Source organism: Symphalangus syndactylus, chromosome 13, assembly GCF_028878055.3.
Source record: "Symphalangus syndactylus isolate Jambi chromosome 13, NHGRI_mSymSyn1-v2.1_pri, whole genome shotgun sequence".
In the NCBI taxonomy this organism is placed as follows: domain Eukaryota; kingdom Metazoa; phylum Chordata; class Mammalia; order Primates; family Hylobatidae; genus Symphalangus; species Symphalangus syndactylus.
Window position 1 is genome coordinate 99,410,741 of NC_072435.2, and position 23,227 is coordinate 99,433,967.

The 23,227-nt window shown below is 43.9% G+C and overlaps 1 protein-coding gene across 1 annotated transcript in view; it reads right to left on the reverse strand.

Moving 5' to 3' along the window:
* Positions 1 to 23,227, reverse strand: part of LOC129460312 (putative tetratricopeptide repeat protein 41) — a 91,488-nt gene that overhangs the window by 42,366 nt on the left and 25,895 nt on the right. The window contains 6 exon segments of the mRNA XM_055237936.2: positions 4,354 to 4,535; positions 5,441 to 5,639; positions 11,177 to 11,416; positions 14,735 to 14,748; positions 14,750 to 15,174; positions 18,742 to 18,902. Coding sequence (XP_055093911.1) covers positions 4,354 to 4,535; positions 5,441 to 5,639; positions 11,177 to 11,416; positions 14,735 to 14,748; positions 14,750 to 15,174; positions 18,742 to 18,902 — 1,221 coding nt within the window.

A 23,227-nucleotide genomic window follows, 5' to 3' on the forward strand; every position in this document is an offset into this window, starting at 1 on the left:
AGCAGCAGCAACGAGGAGCCAGGAGGGGGAGAGACATCAGACACTCTTCCAGTCCCCCAGCCAACTAATGAGACTGAGGCACCCTTAGAAAACTCTGGGATTTTAAAGAACTTTCCAGAAGCAGGCAGCGGTCAAAAGTATAAGTAGCCTATTTATCTCTCAAAGCAGCAGGGGATAATGAAGAATGAGACCCTAAAAGGGGATCCTTAGTCATTTCCTGCATGGGGAGAGAGGCTAGGCAAGGAATTGGAGCTCTCTTTCTGCTTTGAAGCATGCCTGCCTGGAAAGTTCTTCTCCACCCAATAGTGGGATCTGGCCCTCCCCTCCTCAAGCCTCTTCTTCCCACTAGTGGGTTTGGGGGAAAGGAGTTTTTGTCCTACATCCCCTTCCCCATCTGTCTGGCTTCAGTGGTGATGCCTGACTCTACCTGATGCTCCAGACCCTAAACTCCTGCCCCAACCTGGGCCCCCAAGTCCCAGCTGGATTTGCACTTCCTGAGGCTGCTTGCTGTCCCCTCTCTGATCCACAGTCTTCAAATGTAGAACACGATGGATTCTCCTTTATTTTCCCCAAACCATTTGTTTGTAACAAACTTTTACTAAAAATGTCAAGTATCAGAGTAGGGCTTCAACACAGCATAGAGAAGATGGTAACTCAAAATGGAATCTGAAGATATTTAATGAAATTAATTTAGTTGACATCCATCCTCCCTCGGGGGAATTTCAAACTCTCAGTCCAGTTTTCCTCCTGACTCTCTAACCCCTCCTTCTTCCCCTTGCTGCTTCCTTCTCCCCTGCTCACCCCTTGGAATTTTGTCCCAGGCCCACCTCTCTTCTCCCCTTCCCTGACAATCTCCTTCCCTCTCCTGGCTTCCATCCAGAAACAGGTATGCATCTCTGGCCTGGCTCTGTTTCTGAGCCCAGTGATTACCCCCTCCTGGCTTTCTACAGTGACTCCAAACTCCACATGGGTTCTGTCCCCCAACCCCCTCCTTTGGGAGTGTGTCCTGTTTGGGTCCATGGCCGTGTCATCTACCCAGTCATTCAAGTCAGAGCCGTGGGAGTCATCTCTGACTCCCCCATTTCTTTGCACCCAATTGATGACTGCGTCCTGCGGATTCTATTTTCAAACCTTCCACCCCACCTTCTAAGCCAACATTGCCTGCCATCTGGGTTATTACTACTAGTAGCTCTTCATGACACTACACTTGCCCCTTTTTGTTTCATTCTTTACACAACACCCAAGGTGACCTTTTAAAACCAAACCTGTTACCATCTTGCTTAAATCCCTCATAGCTGCCCATGGATGCTTGGATAAAGGCTGACTCCTTAGCATGACCTTGGTACTTGGGCTCCTGCCTGCCTCTGCAGCCTCAGGGCTCCCTTCACTGTCCACCCTCTCTTATAGCCATGCTGGACTCTTCAATTCTTCAGATTCACTAAGCTCCCTCTCAACTCTGGATCTTCGACCATGCTGTTCCCTCTCCCTGGAATTCTTTCCCTTTGGCACTTTGTCAGATTCAAGACAAGGAGGCACCTCCCTGCTCTATGTTCCATGCCACCACCACTTTGAACGTCTCTTCTCAGGCCAAATTGCTTTTTAATGTCTGTCATTTACACCTGACCATAAGCCGCCTTAAGGCAGGGACCGTGTCTGTCTTATTGCTGTATCCTTGGCATCTAGCACCACGCATGGCACAAGCAGGCCCTCAGTTAGTAGTGTCAAATTAATTTGGAGGAATGCCAGCATTTGCCCAGACCTCTTTATTACAAAAGGAGGGCAGGATTGAACTGGCAGGCAGCTCCCAGGATGGCACACTATACAACAGGATTTCTCCCCGAATTCTTTGAAAAAAGAAAATAGTCCTGTTAAGGGTCTTACCTCCAGCAGCATCCCAGGAGGGCGAATTGATTCAGGGCTGTGTGTGGCTACATAATCATGATAAGAAAACATGTTTGGGGAGGCCCAGACAGCTGACCAGACCACTGTAATACCTCCTATGGCTATGATATGAGATTCCTGCTGTAATTAAATCTTGTTCTGATGAATATAACAAATTTTTCTATTGCTTTGGTGATAAGTACTTAAGCTTGTGACTTCTACTTTTAGCAACCCACAAAGAGAGAAAAGTAAGCCCATACAGTCCTGGAAGGACTTTGGGAAGAACTCCCCCAAATGGCCATGGGCTGACTCTCCCAGCCAGGGTGGGAGGTAAGGTAAGACAGTGAACAACCACAATAAGTAGAGTAGCTGGATCACAGCCTTGCTTTATGAAACTGGTCCAGACAGACAAAAGGAAGCCCTGGCGGAGATGAGAGAATGGATGCCAGAGGTTTCATGCAAGTAAATTCTACAGGACTTGGCCATGATTTAATCTGATGTATGTGAGAGGCAATTATGGAGGCCAGGACTACCTGCTGAGAGGCCCCTGGGGGTCCAGAATAACACAGACACTAACCAGCAGGACCTTAGATGTTGATACAGGTGACATCATGTTTACAGAATCACCAGGAGAGCTCTACGACGTTCCCCACCTAATTCTAACTTGGCTCATTTACATCCAGGAAATCTTCACACGCTGAAATATTAGGTGATTTCCTCCCAGTTTCAACTCTCATCCCCTCACCCCTTACATCACCATAACAACCACGCTATGATAAGCAGTTGTGGCATTGTCTGGAAGGACTTTTACGCTCTGTTAGAGGTTTAGTCTTCCTCTGGTTAGTGTTCAGCTTCCTGTGACAAACGGAAACGTCCCCTCCTGCCCCCTTCCCTCCACTCCACTGCCCCGCCTCCCTAAGCACTGACACACTTCCAGATAGATCCATGTCCAGACAGATCCTGGCTGCATTCCACACACGAGTATCCTTATGAAGATTGCCTGGGTTCTTCCACCTGGATGATTGCTGGGTCAGACCAATTCCGAAATTAAGTCATACAGAACAATAAGAATCAAGGCAAAGTCTAGATGTTCAAGGATCAAAAGGGGTACAAATGCGGTAAAGCCCAAATCTATTCCTGTCTGGGAGACCTCAAGCAACTTACCTGTCTGAGACTCAGTTTCCTTAATTTCAATCAAGATATTACTAGTATTATAGCAATTTTATGAGAATTAAACAAAATGACACATATAAAGTACTTAACTCAAAGCCAGGCATATAACAAATGCTCAAAATCTGTTATGATCACTGAACTGTAAAGCACAGAAGGATTTCATTTCCTTGTTCATTGCTGTGTCAGTGAGTCCATGAGTTCATGGTCCATGGAAGGCGCTGAATTAATACTTGTTAAAAGAATGAATGAAGGTTATTATTCTATTTAATAAGCCAGGAAATGCAGGATGAAAGAGACAGAGTGAGAGGACAGAGGGCAGGCAAAGGGGCTTGCTTATGGAGAACAAAGGGAAGAAATATTAACCAAAGTGCTGTCCAAACCCAAGCCACAGAAGCAGAAGGTCAAAGAATAGCTGCCCTCATTTTGATTGAGGCCACCTTGAAGTAGTGTTGTCAATACTGAGTGATGGAAAAAGTTGCTGCTACCATCAGCAGGCAGAGGGATCATGGAAAAGCAATTTGGGAGAGAAAATCCTGAAATAATGTAGGTTTTCACCTATTTAATTTGAAGTGTTAATTGCTCACTCAGGAAAGTTGTTAATCAAGCAATAATACTCTTACTAGCTCTCATAAAAGAGGGGATGTACCTGGTACTCCAAAAAGAGGTTCAAGCTGGAAAGACAGGAGGTATTAAGGCTGTGGTTGAAGCCACGAAAAAGTGGAGAGACAGAAAGAATGTTAAGGACAAACCCCTAAAAAAGAGTCACTGTGGCCAGGCGCACTGGCTCACGCCTGTAATCCCAGCACTTTGGAAGGCTGAAGCAGGTGGATCATGAGGTCAAAAGATCGAGACCATCCTAGCCAACACAGTGAAACCCCACCTCTACTAAAAATACAAAAATTAGCTGGGTGTGGTGGCACGTGCCTGTAGTCTCAGCTACTCGGGAGGCTGAGGCAGGAGAATCACTTGAACCCGGGAGGCGGAGGTTGCAGTGAGCCGAGATCTCACCACTGCACTCCAGCCTGATGACAGAGCAAGACACCATCTCAAAAAAAAATAAAATAAAAAATAAAAGATATAAAAAAAGAGTCACTGCAAGAAGACAAAGAGAAGCCATTTCAAAATTAACACTTTTTCCTGATTTCTTGTCTTCAAAACTTGTTGGCTTCAATTGCAGAAAGGAGTAGTCAGGGAGGTCTGTTGGATTGATCAGAATTATGTGAGGAAACAGGAGAATCATAACTTTGGCCACTCTATATCCCAGCAAAATGGACTACTGGAACATTGCAACTCATATACCTGAGAGTGTACCACTCTTCCTCATTATAAGGCACTGATCTGCTTTCATCTTGGCCACTGAAAGTAAATAAGCCTCAGAGATATCATCATAGCCGGCCTCCAATAATACATTCCAGAAGTCAATGAGGTGCAGCCTTGTCCAGAAGCCCGGGCTTTGGATTTTTGACATAAAATCTGTGATACTTGTGACACAATGTATTAATTGATATCATTTTAGTATTTCAGGCCTTAAAGGAAGCTCTTCTACTTACCACATTTCAGTAGCCTATTCATAAACATCTTACCTAACATATCTTTTGGAGATCACCAGATAAATATGAGCCTTTCACTCTTCAGCAGTCAAAGCCAATTCTCCTGATCCACCCAGGAAGCCCCCTCCTCTGAGAAGGCTCCCTGGGTCTACCAGGCAGAGTACCAGCCCCTCCCTCTTCTGTGCTTGCAACAGTTCATTGCATCATTGCTCTAGCGAGGCATTACCACCATGTACAGTAATTCTCTGGCTCCACATCTTCCCCCACTAGATGGAAAGGACCTACAGGCTTAGAGCTGTATCTATTCACTTCTGCACCCTCAGGGCCTAGCAGGTTGTGGGAGGCAGGATGGGTCATAAATAGATGTTTGCTGAATTAATGAGTCAGAGGAAAAGAAGAGAGAGACAAGGAAGGGAACGGAGGTGGGTGGGAAGGAGTAAGAGGGAAGGGGAAGTAGTATAGGGAAAAGAAGGGAATGGAAGGGAAGCAGATAGGAGGGTCTAGCAGAGATTGCCCAGTCTTCTACCTTTTCCAGCTCTCATCCTTGCCCTCCTCTCTCTGGAATGCCACTTAACTTTGAGAGGACTCCACATCGAGTGAAGAGGAGAAATGAACACTCTGCAGAGCCAGACAGACCAAGGGGAGTAACCCTGGAGATCCAGCAACCACAGAAGTTGATGCCAGAGGATGGTTCCATCTGAATGAATGAAGGTACTTGAATAGATAAATGAATGATACAACTTGTTCAAGGGAACCATGGGTATCTAAACACAGCACCAGTAAAAGGGAAAGCTAAATCTGCCTGAATACAATGATATAAAAACGGCAAGACTCACTGAGGGCTTGAGAGAAAGCTGCACAACCCCCGCAAGCATCCACTCATTTTCGTATGCCATGGCAATTCTTGATACACCCTCCAGAAAGAGGTTTGCCGCTGGAAGTAACTGATCAACACTTGGTGAAAATGTGTTTTCTTGTGATTCATTGGGCTCTGAAATGAACATGGACTGCTTTCTCTGACAGGAGTGATTACACCTATTTTAAAATCAATTACAGTTTAATGCCTCTGACTTTTTAGTACATGAAAATACTACAGCAAAAATATGACAACTCTGTGGCTGTAATTAGAGAAATAAAAGTCAGTATAACTGGAAAAAAATTGTATCTTACACATCAGTCTGAATTTACCAAAGAATCTGTTCTAGTTACGCTCACTGACCTAGAGTTGGAGAAGTTTGTGGGCATGTTGATTTTCCATGTTAAGTCATTCCCCTCCCCCAAGGAAACATTTGTAACCTACTTTTCTACTTTAAATATACACTATGGTTACTGCTTAAATAAGCACTTTTGAACATTTCATAGTGTGCATTTTGGAGAAGTTAAGCCATTGCCTGGATCTCATATGAACCAAGGGGTAGCTGGCAAACAAATGGCAAATTTAATATTGGAGCCAGGACTACTATATCTTCATTTCCGAAGAGAAATGGTTCCAGCAGATCATACAACCCAGACATAAGCTTCTCAAAAACAAAAGGGTTTGTTTAACTAAATCCTGGTGATCTCTATCCTTGAAAACTAAAATAGAAGTATTTTTAACTTTTCTGCTTGTCACTTTTTCTTGCAAGATAATGGAACACACAGCTAGGTGGCACACCAAGCCCAGCTCTTCGTAAGAACTCTAACAAAAGGGGAACTCATTGTTTAAACAACTGTTCTTCATTTCCACTTACATGATTTCCAGGTCACCCACCCATATGGAGAGACCCCATGCTATCTGGTCTAAAGGGCGCAGATGTGCCCAGATGGCAAGTGCAGTGCCTAACGAGCCCCTGCAAGAAAAAAAAAACTCCCCTCCTCCACTGTGTATGGCAAAACTATGTGTATGGTTATAAATCGGGAAAGTGGGGTGGGAATGAGGGAGAAAAAGAACTGGCATAAATAGTACCTGGGTTCAAGATCTAGAGAGTTAAACACAATACATAAAGTATGCAAAACATTTTCATAGAAAATGCAGCATTTAATTTAAAATAACCTCATGAGGAGGATATAGATATGCATCCGCATTTGACAAAATCAGAGAGACAGGTGACTTACCCCTGGTCACCACATGACCAGTAACTGCAGAAATAGCATTCCAACCTTCTGGTTTAATGCCACTGCTCCTCCAACTACACATATGATGTGAGGAATGGTTTGACCCCAGCATCATCTTTATACACATTGCCGCACTCAATGATAGACTGAATGGCCAATGTTTATGTAGTGCTAGATTGGTGGGCTAGATTATGCTGTACTGAAAGACAACCCCCAAATCTCAGTAGCTTAAAAGAGCAAAGGTTTATTATGTCCATCACAGGTTGGAGACTGGGAACTCCAATCCAGCTCTCCTCCCTGTGGGACTGACAGAGCAGCTGCCATCTTGAACGTTGCCAGTGGCCACTGAGTCACAAGGCCCCACCCAACAACGGGGCCAGGAAGTGTTTTCCATGGTGGGAGGGGGAGGGTGGGCTAGAAATTTTGGCATTTGGCTCAAATGGCCACCATTAGTGCTTATTGTAGTGCCAGATGCTATACCTTACATGAATTAGTATTTTAATACCCTCAAGGCAAATACTGTTATCCCTACATTGCAGGTGAAAAACTGAGTCTTAGGGAGGTAAGTAAGCACCTCGCATCAGGTCACACCAGTTCTATCCAAGCCCAAAGCCATTGCTCTCCACGAGAAATCATTTCTAGTAAGATGCCATGGTGATTTCCAGAAGGAGGGAAGATGGGTTCTGTTTGCCAAACAGCATGCAGACCTGAGCATGAGATGAGGACAGGGACAGGGAGCAATGAGGCTGCTCATGTTCCAAAGACCATGGTGCTGTGTACAGGTGGCTCACACCTTCTCTCTTGTGCTCAGCCCTCCAGCTCCTGATTCCAGGCAGATACTGGAGGCTGAGGTTTAGTACTGACCCTCAAAACAACAGAGATCGAAGCTGCTAGAAACAGCAGATCCAAAAAACCAGCAGCCAAGCATACCTGCACATTCATTCAGCAAACATCTATTCAATGAAACTGGAATGGGTCTCAGGGAATTCAGACTTGCTTGAGGGTGCCTGATGAAACAGAATAATCTTTAGGCCCACAGAAGTCAAGATCACCAGTTGATTTGCATGGGCCATCCTGGGAAAAGTGGTGGGTAGGAGGCCATAGAGAAGATTCATGAAGAAAACGAAGCAGTTAATAGTGGCTGACATTTCTTGAGACTTTACTATGCACCAGGCACTATGCTAACTGCTTTACAGAACTTACATTACTGAATGCTCACAAGAACTGTATGAAGGTGGTACTTTATTTTATTAATGAGGCATCTGGGACACAAAGTGGTAAAATAATGTGGCCAAGGTCATTAACTAGCAAGTGCGAAATCAGGGCTCACCCTGAGTCCAGCATTGAGATCCCACTTTTAACCACTATGCTATATAAATTCCTTCTACTCAACAGAGGTGGAAAAAATGGGCTCCATAGACTGGATTTTTTTGGGAACTCTTATGGGGTGCAGCATTACAAGAAGAAATGAAAGAGGCTCTTTCCAGGAAGGGCTCCCTGAGAGCCTGAGAAGGGTGGGGTTTGCCAGAGAAGGGCATGCAATGTGCTCGGATCTCCCAGGAGATGCCTGCCCCTACTTCTGATGGAAACCAGCACTACCCCAGCACCTCAAGATCTGGCTGCTTTAAGACCAAAGAAGAGGGAGGGACCCCTGGCATGAAGTCTGGTTTTCTCATGGTGAAAAACACCAGCAGGGACAGTTGTGAGGCACCTACATTGCTAAGCAGAAACCAGAAGAGACTCTTTGGTGACTACAGCCAACAAACAGATGAGTGAGCACAGGTGACACTGCCATGGACTCAGGAACACCTGAGGCAGGTGAGGACTTTCCAGGGTGCTGGTGGGAAGTGACCTAGTCTAGTCTGAGAATGTTCTCGTTGCATCAGAAATAATTAAAATAATATATAAGTGCCTGGCACAGTGAAAACACTGAAAAAAAATGTGGCTGTCTTTCATTTAATTATTGGTGATTACACTATCTTTCTTCTATGCTTGTGTACTGAACTATGTCCAGAATCAAGTTCAAGTAGATCCTGAACAATGTTAGGATAACATGACTGGTATTTATCACATTTATTTAAAAATTTGCAGCCGGCCGAGGTGGCTCATGCCTGTAATCCTAACACTTTGGGAGGCCAAGGCGGATGGATTACCTGAGGTCAGGAGTTCGAGACCAGCCTGACCAATATGGAGAAACCCCGTCTCTACTAAAAATACAAAATTAGCCGGGAGTGGTGCACATGCCTAAAATCCCAGCTACTCAGGAGGCTGAGCAGGCACTTGAACCCGGGAGGTGGAGGTTGCGGTGAGCCGAGATCGCGCCATTGCACTCCAGCCTGGGTGACAAGAGTGAAACTCTGTCCCAAAAAAAAAAAAAAAAATTTGCATCTGAACACTTCAAAGCTGGCAATGTGGATTGGTTTGACAACCACTGCTTGATCCTTACAATTAAATTTTGTAACTAAAAACAAATGTGGCTATCATGATCAGTATTAACAAGACATAATGGCCTATAGGCAACAGAGGAGCATTTCTCAGCTTTGCAGCTCTCCTTTGCCCTATTCCTTTGCAGCCACACTAATATGCATGCATATGTGTATGCACACACATGTGTGCAACATACAAAGTATATAAGACCAAACGATCCTCAGTTTTAGTAACAGAAGAGAAAAGAGGCTGCTCCATCACAGCCTAGAGGTCAAAGGGTCTCTCTAGGTTAGACAATTTATGGTAGGAGTAATTTAGGTTACAAATTGAATATAATGCTAGATAGGGCATTAATTTCACAGGCAAGATGCACACAGATGCATGTGACTAAGAGAGACCAGCTTACCTCAAAATGACTGATATGACATTTGGACAAGAGTCAATAAAGAGAGCCCTTTACAACAACAACAACAACAACAACAACAAAAACCAACATAGTGGATTCAAGTACTACAGCTTTGGCTTTTGGATCTTTCCCATCCTTGGAAGATGGGCTTATTTCTCCTGCCTAGGCCACATGGAGGTGAATTACTGCTATTACAATTCCTGATGCTACTCACAGCCTGATTCTGCAGCATGACAATTTTTTTTTTCCTGACAGTGGTGAATACTGTCAGCAGTGCTTTATGTGTCGGTAGACAGTGCAGCAAATGGGGTGCAATACACACCTGGAATTTTAACAGCCACACCATGACACTTTAGTCCCTGCACCACCAAGGGTGTTACTGCTCTCAGGGAAATGGAGAAATTGAGCGCATTGCAAACCATCACACAGCAAGTGAACAGAAGAGCATACATAAATCTAAGAGCATCCTCATTCCTAAGCCTGCTCTCTCCTCCACATCACATAACTTGAGATAATGGGAATGATTACAATGTAGGAGGGAAACAGTATAAAGGATTTACCTTGTTAAAAAGGAAAGTAAAACAGAACATAGTAAAGTTAAAAGGAAATTTGCGTGAGCTTGGAATCTTCCTGGTGACTGTGATTTAAAGACTTTTCAAGTCCTTAGACCTGAAGCGCTCTAGGCAAAAACAAACAGTGCTCTGCTCCTAGGTCAGGTGCGTGTGACTGCCAAAGTTTCCTGGGTGCAGCCCTGCAGTCCTTTTCAGCACGGGATACGAATTCGATTTCAGAATTAGAGAAGAGTTGAGAGGCTGAGACGGGCAGATCACCTGAGGTCAGGAGTTCGAGACCAGCCTGGCCAACATGGCCAAACAAAAGTTTGCCAGGCATTGTGGGTGCCTGTAATCCCAGCTACTGGAGAAGCTGAGGCGGGAGAACCGTTTGAAGCCAGGAGGCAGAGGTTGCAGTGAGCTGAGATCACAACATTGCACTCCAGCTTGGGCAACAAGAGCGAGACTCAGAAAAAAAATAAAAAAAAAGAAAAGAAAAGAATTAGAGCAGAGACAGAATCTATTTACCTCTTCTTTGTTAGTGTCAGAACACCACCTTGATTTGGGGTAGCAATGCACCAAGTCGAAACCTCCATCCCCAGCTTCCCTCATATCTAGCTGTAGCCAACTAATGAATTTCTGAGTCAAAGACACTTAAGTGGAAATGTTGGTATGAAACTTCCAGAAAAGCTCATTAAAAGAAAGTGGCAAGCCCTTCTTCCTCCCTTCCTCCTTCCTGATGGCTGGAGCTCCAGCAGCCATCCGATGAGATGGCCTTGAGAATGCACGCAATGTAGTGAATCAGGGACACAGAAGGAGCTGGGACCCAGGTGACTCTGTGGAGCCAACAGAGCAGCTCCGGACTGCCTGTTCTCAGAAGTCTATTATAGGAGAGAACAAACCCCAGCCATTGAAGTCAGGTCTCAGTTACTCATAATCAAGTACAAACCCTAACATATAACCATTTTCATACATGTCTATGGATTTGTTTCTATGGGAAATATCCCAACTACAAGGCTTCCCTTGCATGTGGCTCCTGCGTTTCCTTAACCCCTTAACCAGCAGGTATTTCCACAGACTCAAGCCTTACTTACCAAGAAGCTTGTGCTCCACTGCACTTCACAGGGACTGGTGCCAGAAATACAGAAGGCCATTGGGCTTCTCCTGGACCCACTGTTTGGTGGCGTTGCGGAAGGCAGCCCAGTGCAAGGTGGTCACTTTGTAATGATTCCTGTAGCCCAGCATGTCCAAAAGCTCAAGTAGCTCATCCTCAGCCAAGCCACCATGCAACAGGCACAGTAAGCACCGACTGTCGGCCACCCAGCCATCCAGTCCTGCACAGGCAACATGATGATGACAAGAATAAGAGCTAACATGAGCCAGGTATCTTTCTAAACGTTTTATATGATTCAACAACCTTCTTTTTCAATCATCGTATAGGAAATACTCTTATAGCCCCTGTCAAATGAGGAAAATGGAGCACAGAGAAGTGAAATAACTTACCCAAGGTCACACAGAAATAAATGCAGAACTGGGATTTGAACCCAGATAGCCTGGCTGCAGAGCCCATACATACTGTTAACCATTAAGCTATCATCCATAGTCACAACGAACACATCCAGAGCTCTGGTTACACACTGGAAAGCTTGCTGATGATTACACCGCGCATTTCTGCCTAGCAGTCTGTATTAAGGTTTTCCAACACCTAATTTGCATTTATGGCTGTGAGTGGTTTTCCTGTGTGATTGTTCCCCTGTCACACAGTCACAGATACCACTTAAGCCAGCTCTTCAGTACCCACCTGACCCTTAGATTTTTCCACCATAGCTGGACCTCCTTCTGGCTTTATGATCAGCCGACTATAAAGAGATCCTTCAGACCATTCAGAGAAATGGTAACACACAGTCTACCACTCTGACTTTATCTCCTATGCTAGGACGGGGGAATGAGCCCAAATCACCTGCAATCTTGAAGCAAAGGCAGAGCTGTGCAACCCCAGTCAGCCAAGCTTCCCTGAGGTTGGCCTCAGCATTTTTTTTTTTTTAGACAAGGTCTCACTCTGTCACCCAGGCTGGAGTGCAGTGGCACAACTACGGTTCACTGCAACCTCGACCTCCTGGGCTCAGGCAATCCTCCCACCTCAGCCTCCCTAGTAGCTGGGACTATAGGTGCATGCCACCATGTCTGACTGATATTTTGTATATTTTGTAGAGACAGGGTTTCGCCATGTTGCCCAGGCTGGTCTCAAACTCCTGGGCTCAAGTGATCCACCCACCATGGTCTCCCAAAATGCTGGAATTAGAGGTGTGAGCCACTGTACCCAGCTGGCCTCAGCTTAACCAAGCTCTTCCTGCACCTGTGGCTGAGCTCCCTGGGCCTCAGTGGCAGTGGCTGGGCAGAGCTAGCGGGTGGAGCAGTCTTTGGTGAGGAGGAGACCTGGGCTTTCCTGCACAGACCTGGAGATGGAGGGCAACACAGCCACAGGTCACTTTGCCTCAGTGACTCTTCTAAGGGCACGGAGAACTAGTTTCCACCTCCTTGTAGGTGCAGGAGGGCGCAGTAAATTTGAAGTCAATTTTCTTTACAGAAATGCAAATTGTAGAGCAAAAAAACAGGGCAGGATGATTTGTTGCACCAATCAATGTGTCTTTCTTTCTTTCTTTCTTTCTTTTCTTTCTTTCTTTCTTTTTTTTTTTTTTAAAGAAGGCGTCCCTCTGTGTCGCCCAGGCTGGAGTGCAGTGGCACTATCTTGGCTCACTACAACCTCCATCTCCCGGGTTAAAGTGATTCTCCTGCCTCAGCCTCCCAAGTAACTGAGATTACAGGCACGTGCCACCACATCCAGCTAATTTTTGTATTTTCAGTAGAGACAGGGTTTTGCCATGTTGCCCACGCTGGTCTCAAATTCCTGACCTCAAGTGATCAACCCATCTCAGAATCCCAAAGTGTTGGAATTACAGGCATGAAACACCATGCCCAGCTGTGTCTTTCATTCCAAGTATTTTCTACTTCTCACCCCCACTTCCCCATCCCTGCTCCATTTTAAATTCACTGCCCTTAAGAGAAGACTGTTATAGCAGAGAAAAACTCAAGTTTCAAAATAGACTTTTGAAGTTCATGGTAGGGACAATGGCTTGAGGGAACAAATTTTGACTCTCAAAAGCCTGATTGTTGAATATCATAAAACACATTCCTGGAGCCAGGTGAGGTGGCGGCACACTTGTAATCTCAGCTACTCAGGAGGCTGAGGCAGGAGGATCCCTTAAGTTGGAGGCCAGCCTGGGCAACATAGTGAGACCCTAGCTTAAAAAAAAAACAGAAAACAAACTCCTGACTAATACATGGAATAAATTTTTTTTATGACAAACAATAAACTCAGATAAGTTCAGGGTCATCTAAAGAGGATTTTTTCCCCCACTCAGGAGGAAAAGCATTTGTGGAACTGAGAAAGTATAGGAGAGAATCAGAGAGGAGAACAAGACTCAAGCAGAGCACAGAAGTTGGCTGAGGAGAGAGGACCCTCTGTTAGGATGTGGCCCCCGTCAGCTGGGAGCCACAGAGATGCAGTGACTTGAGAACAGATGGGCACACGTGTGTCCTAGAGGAAGCCAGAAGTGCAGAGAAGTCAACATCTGTGGACCATGGAGACCATGGCCACCTAGGTAGAAGATGGCAGGGACAGAGAACAACCAAGGCCACCCAGCACCCAGGTCCTTGGATCTCAGATCAACCCAAAGGAGATATGGGAAGGCCACAAATCCTCGCCCCACTGAGAAAATCCTGAGCTCACTAAAAACAAACCATATTGATGGAATTAACCTGAATTGACTAGATGAGGTGTCTGCCAACAGCAGGCTTGTGGGCTCAGAAGAGAGATACATTGACTTATAGAAATAAGAAAGCTCCATTTCTTAGATTCTTGAAAAATGTGACGGAAATTTATGTCTAATACAGTTCTCCTTACAGCCAACACACAGAGTCCTTTAAACTTAGCAAATAAAAATACAGGATGCTCAGTAAAATATAAATTTCAGATAAACAATAAATTAATTTTTGGTGTTGAGTATGTCCTGTGTAATATTTGGGACATTCTTATACTGAGAATTATTTGTTATTTATCTGTAATTCAAATAATTGTTAGCATAGGTATGTCCCATGCAATATCTGAGACATACTTCTACTAAAGATTATTTGTTGTTTATCTGAAATTCAAATTTCATTGGGCAGGCCAGGCATGGTGGCTTATGCCTGTAATCCCAACATTTTGGGAGGGCGAGGCCGGTGGATCACCTGAGGTCAACAGTATGAGACCAGACTGGCCAACGTGGTGAAACTCTGTCTCTACTAAAAATACAAAAAATTAGCTGGGTGTGGTGGCGGGTGCCTGTAATCCCAGCTACTCGGGAGGCTAGGACAGGAGAATCTCATGAACCCAGCAGGCGGAGGTTGCAGTGAACCAAGATCATGCCACTGCACTCCAGCCTAGGCAGCAGAGTGAGACTCCGTCTCAAAAAGAAAGAAAAATTTCACTGGGCATCCTGTGTTTTCTCTGACAACCCTGTCCCTAGAGCCCCCTTCCCTGCACAGGAGTCCACCACACATCTTTCTCCCTATGGACTCCCACAAAGCTGTCAACAGTGGCCAAGGCCTACCTTCTCCTGAAGCCAGTGTCTGAATTTGCCCTTTTGGGTTGAAAAGTCCAACTGTAGTCTTCAATCCAGTGTTTGAGAACCAATTCCCAGGGCTCCTGAACAGAGACGGCCTCCAAGTACTCCTTCATACACTGAAACTCATTGCAGTAGATTCTGCATTCTTTCAATTCATTGGCTAGGATTGTGAGTTTTAAAGGACTCAGGTCTGGTTTTTTCCTCAATGCCTGTGTGCTCTGTTGGAAGGGGTCCATCATGGGAATGGAGAGATGCTTTCTAAAGATGTTTAATTTTGTTTCTTCATCTCCTGTGCTAATGAGTTCCACTGTCCTCACATCCGGGTGGGCACACAACAACTTGTAGGACAGGCTGGAAGAGACAGTGCTCATGATAAAATTGCAATGAGGGGAGAGTGAGTGTGGCAGCCAGGAAAAATCTTTCGCCTGATGGAGAGAATCAAAGACATTTGAAAACATTAAAGACTTTAAAATTACTTTGTTGATGGTTTTTCAACTTAGAGTAGGTACGATATAGGGAGTAAGTATAGAATAAGGGTTGGAGTGAAGGTTATTCATAGTAACTTGAATTGTAAGCATTATGGTGCTAAGAAAATATCAAGTCACACTCAGTAGAACTGTATTTGACTCGTGTCAGGTATGAATTTGATTGTGCAAATGTGAACTCTAAAAAGAGGTTCCTAGGAGCAAGTAATTTAATAATATCACATAATTCTGAAGAATGACCTACAGGAATAACCAGAGGAAACTGGAGAGTGCAATTGGAAACATTCAGTTGAAAAAGAGGATGTTATTTTATGCTGAGAAGTTGTCACTTTGTGCAGCAATACTATCATGAGTTAAATCATTTTATTTTGGAACAAAATAAATACCTAATAAGATCAATCTTTTCTCGATTCCTTTAATAGCCTTTCCCACAATACGTCTTTGCCTAATAACACCAAACATCACATACTCACTCTGAGCCAGGCACTGTGTTGAATGTGTCTGTAGGTACTAACTGTATTAATTACGGTTTTTAATTTCTGCATCTTAGGATGATTTAACATTCCTCAGGACCTTACAGACCCAGCCCTTCCCAAGGCTAGCTAACTACTGGGGGTGGTGGACAGCCTGCCTGGAATCTGCCTTTAGCGTGCAGATCTAACTCACACAACAACCCTTCCCTAAATCAACCCAGGGCCAGGTACCAGAAAACTAGAGGTAGCCTCTGTGCCCAAAGCCCATCAAAATTATTCAAATTAAGCCTGGGCAACATACAGAGAACTCATCTCCACAAAAACATTTTTTTTTTTAGTTATCTGGGCATGATGGCTCATACCCCCAGCCTGCGGTCCCAGCTACTTAGGAGGCTGAGGTGGGAGGACGGCCTGAGCCTGGGAGGAAAAGGCTATGATTGCCACGATTGCGCCACTGCACTCCAGCCTTAACTACAGAGCGAGATGCCGTCTCAAAAAAAACAAAAAAATTCAAATTAGCCAACCCTAAACTGTTTACCTGCCCTGCCTTGCCATTCCTATAGAAACTCCAATAAAGACTCTGGCTTCAGTTTCCCCTTGTTCCTGTCCTCTGCCTCCTGACCACCCTTCCCCTGGGTGCCTAAGCAGCATGTCCCCTTCTCTCAGGAAACATAAGTAACGACTTCGTCTTTCAGTGGTACCGGCCTGTCCATGTGGTCGCCCAACCATACCTCTGTAAATTAAATCCTGGGCATAATTTTAATACATGAACTCATTCTATCCTAATGACAACACTCCAGAAAGGCAGAGAAAGAAACTCAAGGATAGAGGAGCTACATGCCTTATCTAATTCATTCTGCTAGCTTAAGTGGCAGAGCTGGGATTCAAACCAAGAGTCTGGCACCAGAGGCAGCCTCCTAATCGCTACCCTAAACTGCTTCAGGTAACTGTCTGGCCATCCTTCCTCCTTCTAAAGAGCTCTGCCTCAAGTCCTTCTTCCAGAAAGCCATCCCTTCATGAGAGGCTGTCACAATACTACATACCAATCTGTACCTCGCACATGTCACAGTTGCAATTTATATTTATGTGAGTGATATGACTTCATTAATGTCTGCCATTCCCCACTCGAATGAAAGCTCCATTTCTTTGCAGGGACTATGTCTGTCTGTCTTTGCTAATAGTGCTTTGCCTACAGTAAGTGCTCATGATAGATATACAATTTTTTTTTGAGATGGAGTCTCCCTCTATCACCCAGGCTGGAGTGCCGTGGTGTCATCTCAGCTCACTGCAACCTCCACCTCCTGGGTTAAAGCAATTCTCCTGTCTCAGCCTCCCAAGTAGCTGAGATTACAGGTGTGCACCACCATGCCTGCCTAATTTTTTGTATTTTTTTTTGTAGTAGAGATGGGGTTTCACCATGTTGGTCAGGCTAGTTTCGAAATCCTGACCTCAAGTGATCTCCCTGCCTTGGCCTCCTAAAGTGCTGGGATTATAGGCATGAGCTACCGCCCCCAGCATTGTGATATATTAAATTAAAAAGCAGGTTAAGAAACAATGTGGTGTGTAACTTCTTTACATAAATATGCATATGTATATATATAGAGAGAGATAGATATCCATAGGAAAAAGGGTATACAGCAGCAAAATAGTTACCAGTGGTGAGACTATGAGTGTATTTAATTTCCTATTTTCTTCTTTTTTATCGTATTTTCTGTGAGAAACAGATCTTATTCACGTAATTGATTGATTACGTATAGTTTTAAGTTTTAAAGAAGCTGCTTCCCCAAGTAATAACTAGTGCCAAGTATTAGTAGAGGTTCCACTGATCCAGTATTATCTCAAACAGGAGAAAAACTGAAGATGACAACCCATGAATGCAATTTTGTATGTGTAAAACCAGTGAAGATGAGGTAGACCAAACTATACAACATAAAAGACAGTCAGACTGATCAAAGTACAAAATAGGGGGCAGATATGTGCATGGGGAAAGGCCCCAGTGGCTGGAACCAGAATGCCCATGTCTGAATTCTGAGTCCACCACTTAACCATCTTAGGACCTTAGACAAGCTACCTACCATCTCTGTGCTCAGTTTGCCTTGTGTAAATAGGGAAGATGAGCACAGTCTCTTCCTAATATGGTCGTTGTATGAATTAAATGCATTAATATTCTTTTTTGTTTTTGTTTTTGTTTTTTTGGAGATGGAGTTTCACTCTTGTTGCCCAGACTGGAGTGCAATGGTACAACCTTGGCTCACTGCAACCTCTGCCTCCGGGGTTCAAGAGATTCTCCTGCCTCAGCCTCCCAAGTAGCTGGGATTACAGGTACCTGCCGCCACGCCCAGCTAATTTTTGTATTTTTAGTAGAGATGGGGTTTCACCATGTTGGCCAGGCTGGTCTTGAACTCCTGACCTCAGGTGGTCCGCCCGCCTTGGCCTCCCAAAGTGCTGGGATTACAGGCCTGAGCCACCGTGCCCAGCCAAATGCATTAATGTTCTTAAAGTTCCTAAAATGGTGCCTGGCCCATTGTAAATACATTATAGAAGTATTTGTTCAATAAAATATAGAGCAGGGCTGGGTGCAGTGGCGCACACCTGTAATCCCAGCACTTTGGAAGGCAGGCTGGGAAGCTCACTTGAGCCCAGGAGTTCAGGATCAGACTGGGCAACATAGCAAAACCTCATCTCTACAAAAGGTTGAAAAAATTAGCCAGGCATGGTGGTGTGTGCCTGCAGTCTGGAGGCTGAGGCAAGAGGATGGCTTGAGCCCAGGAGGTGGAGGTTACAGTGAGCTATGATCATCCCACTGCATTCCAGCTTGGGCGACACAGCAAGACCCTGTCTCTTAATTAATTAAAATATAAAGCAGTAACTAAAAGCAGTGTTGGCTAAAACCAGAGATGTGTGATGCAATGGAAAGGTGTTATATATAATACATCCTAAATAATGAAGTTTTTATTCTTTGTATTTCTTTTTTTAAGTTGTTTTATTTTTATAAAGTTGTGATAAAATAGGGGTTATTTTAAAAAGATGTTACCTTCTGACCTGAAATCCCATAAATGCCAATCAGTTCTTCAATTCCATCTAATACAAGTATGCATGGCTTTAAACTGATGGAAGCAATGAATACTTCCACAAGAAGTGAAAAGACCAAACCATTTGAGTCTTCATTAAGAATATCTGTTTCAAGCTGAGTACCTACAGCATAGAAATTGGTTCAAATTAGGTGGAAATGATTCCATCATTGCTAAAACATGTTTATGGGCTGGGGAAGCAGAAGAGGTTGGGAAAAATGAGTGCTACTCACAGCTATACGTCTAACACACATATGTATACATGTGATTACCATCTTCAAAATATTCAACCCAGAAGAGATAATAGCGATGGTTTACCACCAGATTGTCTCCAATACGTTTTCAGGATTTGATATAAAAAATATTTTTGTGTGATCCAAAACATTACTCTCATCTTCCAAAATGCAAAAACAGGTCATGTTACAAAGAGTTGGATACGAAGAGAAGCCCTGTGATCCGTGAAGTTTCTGACACTCCTTAACATTGGGTGCGTGCTTAGGGTCACAGCCACCACCCTGGGCTCTTCCAGTAATGCTCAAATATAGAGACTCCCACCCACTGTCTTGTTTCCTTGGCCCTAGCCCATCTTAAACTTGACAGAAATAATCCCAAACTCCACCCACACTATTGGGCCCTAGACTTTGGGTTCTGGAAAGTATACATTCTTAGAAAGAACTAAGCTATGAACCCCCAAAAGGCAAAGGAAGTCATTAGAGATGATTGACTTTCAGACTGTGATAAAGTGACCTAGTAGCAGCAACCCCAAGTTGTAATCAACTACCTAATACCCTAAGAACATTTTACTGCAAATTCCGTCTTGCTTTTATTTTTCAAAAGCAATATTTTCCACAGAAATTTAAGCACATTGAGGTCTGGAAAATCGAGTCACATGTAGAAGCTTTAATGGATTAGGTCTCTCAGATGCATTAAGATTTTGTTAGAGTCGTTGAGAGTAATTATGTTTAGCAAATATTTATCAGTTGCCTATTATGTGACGGTTCCATGCTAGATGCCGAGAGGAGATAAAATGATTCATATATGAAGTCAACCACCTAAAGGAAGTGGAAATTGGTTCTGTATAGAAATGGCCAAATTTCAAGGCAGAATATGAGTCTGGAGGCTACTGAAGCTTGATGTAGAACCATCACAATAAAGAAAAGCTCTGTGTGAAAGACACTTCAAATAAGCCTTTAAGGGTACACAGGCAGAGACAAGAAGAAGGGCATATCATCAAGACAGCACAGCCAAAGACTGGGACATAGGAAGGTACCATGAACAGTTGAAAAACAGGACATTGCTTAGAGTAGTGGTTCTTAACAGGAGAGGTTCCAGGGTTTTGAGACATCCTACAACACAGGACAGTCACATCCAATGAAGCTTTGTCCCCAGGTCTACCCGACTTTCAGATATTTCAATAATCATGTAAGGGGGAGAAAAAAACTGATAATGACCTAACCTAGAAACCAGCTCCATTTTACATACAAACACAAACTATTTTTGTATGGTTTTAAAACACATTGAATTTTCTAGAATGTAACACCACATAAATTGATGAAAGATTATACATTGTTTTGTCTAAAATGACACCAAGATTTAGTCAACATTTCAGAAAATCACCACCCAAAAGCAATATTGCCTATGATGTTTGAGTCTCTTTTTTTCTTTTCTTTTTTTTTTTTTTTTGTTTTTTTTTTGTTTTTGAGATGGAGTCTCACTCTGTCGCCCAGGCTGGAGTACAGTGGCATGATCTTGGCTCACGGCAACCTCTGCCTCCCAGGTTCAAACGATTCTCCTGCCTCAGCCTCTTGAGTAGCTGGTACTACAGGCGCACGCCACCAAGCCTGGCTAATTTTTTGTATTTTTAGTAGAGATGGATTTTCACCATGTTGGCCAGGCTGGTCTCGAACTCCCAACCTCAGATGATCCTGCCTGCCTCGGCCTCCCAAAATGCTGGGATTACAGACGTGAGCCACCATGTCCGGCCAATGTTTGAGTCTTTAATATGACACACCCATGTCAACCTATATTTATAGACTGAAACTTACTGCTTTTATGGTGATTTTCTATACAGAGGCACTATGTCTTTGATTCAAGTCTGAGCATTTACACGTTCAAATATACATTGTTTTATAATAAGTTACTTTCTCTATATTCATCTTTTTATAGTATAGTAGTGTTAACTTTTAAAGAGATTTTTATAACACGAAATGATCATAAAATCAGTTACTTGAAACTTTTTTTGTGAATGTGAGACATTAAGAAAGTGAAGGTGTCAGAAAAGATAGAGATTGAGCTTATGTCAAACAATGAAAAATGATTTTCGAGAAAGGGAAGAGAAAGAAATTCAGCTTGATGATTCATCCCTTGAGTTCTTATTTAAAAACCTTTAAAATTATGGACATCATTGAGATTGCAGAACTGAAACGACAGAATTTTAGAGCAGAAGGGGTTCTTGGAAATCATCGAGCCTAGTCCAGACCCTTCATTTTGTAGATGAGGAAACTGAGGTCCAGAGAGGTGAAGGGAATGTGAACACACAGATCATCAGGAGCTTTTAAAACACTATTTTTTCTAAAGGTTTGTTTTCAAGCCATGTGTGGCCCCCATTTCTTAGTGTAGATGGCTCAGAAGCAGCCCCTGTCAGAGCCCACAGAGGTGTGGATCCTCTGCCTCTTCCACAAGGTTGGCATAGAGTGTAAGTGACAAGGTGAATGTGAATGAACCTCAGGAAGTATATACCACCTGACAATCACAGAGCATAGAGCACTAATATAATCAGCAAAAATTAATCCTAAGCAAAAAAAAAATACTCATGGCTGATGCTTATAGATTTATATCTTTGTATATGAAGGAAAATATATATGTTGAGTGGTTTTAAAACCACATTTTTGGTGCTTACAATTATTTTTTCTGAAAATAATGTTGACAATAAAGTCAGCGTTACTAGTATTGGAAAATGATTCTAAACATTTCTACTTATTTTGGCAGGAACAATCTGTCTCTACTAAATGACAATGGCCAATTGCCTCATTTAAATGGTAACAGCTCACGTGTTGAAACAGCCACCTAGGGATTGACAAACTCATGTGCTTTTTAGCAGTGTTATCTCTCATCATTCAACATAGGTTTATTGAGAAGCTTCTGTGTCTGTGTCAGGCACTGGGTATGACAATGGCCAATAAAATAGATATGATTCTTGCACTCACGGAACTTACACAGGGAGACAAGCAATAAGACAGATCACAAGATCATTTATAATTCACCTGAGGGACCTAGGGAGGCAAGCTCACAGTGCCTGGAGGGAGACACTTGTGTAAACTAAGATGCAGTGGGACTGGGGATCCTGTGCCGTGTGGTCAAAGTTAGGGCTGAGGGACAGAGGTACCCATCAGCCCCTCTTATGGAGGGGGTGACCTTTGAATAGGGCCATAAAGGATGAGAAGGATTCCACTGCCCTGAGACAAGGGAAGGGGCATTTTAGGAGAAGAGAACTGCATGGGCAAAGGCATGGAGGGATGGAAGTGACTGGTGTGATCCAAGGAGATCAAACCTGTGGGGCAAAGGGAAAGAGATCAGGCTGGGAAGTCAACAGGGTCCAAGGCAAAAAGCTTGGCAAGCTCTGCCATGGATTTCTGTCCATTCCACATCACCAACTTGAGCAGAGACTTTCCCGATGCTGGGAGAGGAGACTGATAAAAAGCAACCACAGGAGGGAAATTTTCCTTTGCTGGCTCAAGGAGGATGGCAGTGTAGTGATGAGGACTAGGGGCTTCGATCCCAACAGAGACCTGAGTTTGCACTCCCTGCTATGCCCTTGCTTAGCTGTGTGGCTCTGACATTCTGAGCCCCATTCTTCCAATGTGGGATGATAATTCTATGGGTGGACCATTGAGAGCATTAAACGAGATGCTGATAAAGCCCTTAGCACTGCTACATAGAAAGCCTTCAATAAATGGAACTTATTCAAACCTGCCCTCAGATTCCATGGGGTCACATGGTGAGGAAACATGCAAATATGAAAATCAGTGACCATGCTGAGCATGGTAGCACACACCTGTCATTACAGCACTTTGGGAAGCTGAGGTTGGAGGATTGCTTGAGCCCAGGAGTTCAAGACCAGCCTGGGCAACATGGCAAGACCCTGTCTGTACAAAAAATTAAAAAATTAGCCAGGCATGGTGGCACACTCCTGAGGTTCCAGCTACCAGGAGGGCTGAGGTGGGAAGATCACTTGAGCCCAGGAGGTCAAGGCTGTAGTGAGCCGTGATCACACCACTGCACTCTAGCCTGGATAACAGAGCAAGACCCTGTCTCAAAAGAGAAAAACAAAAGAAAAAAGTCAGTGACTACTCTGACCTTCCGTGAAGTGTGTCTTCTGTGACACCAATTGCCCGTAAGGCAGGCAAAGCGTGTAGGAGTCAGTAGAGCTGGCTACAGGCAGTTCCCGTC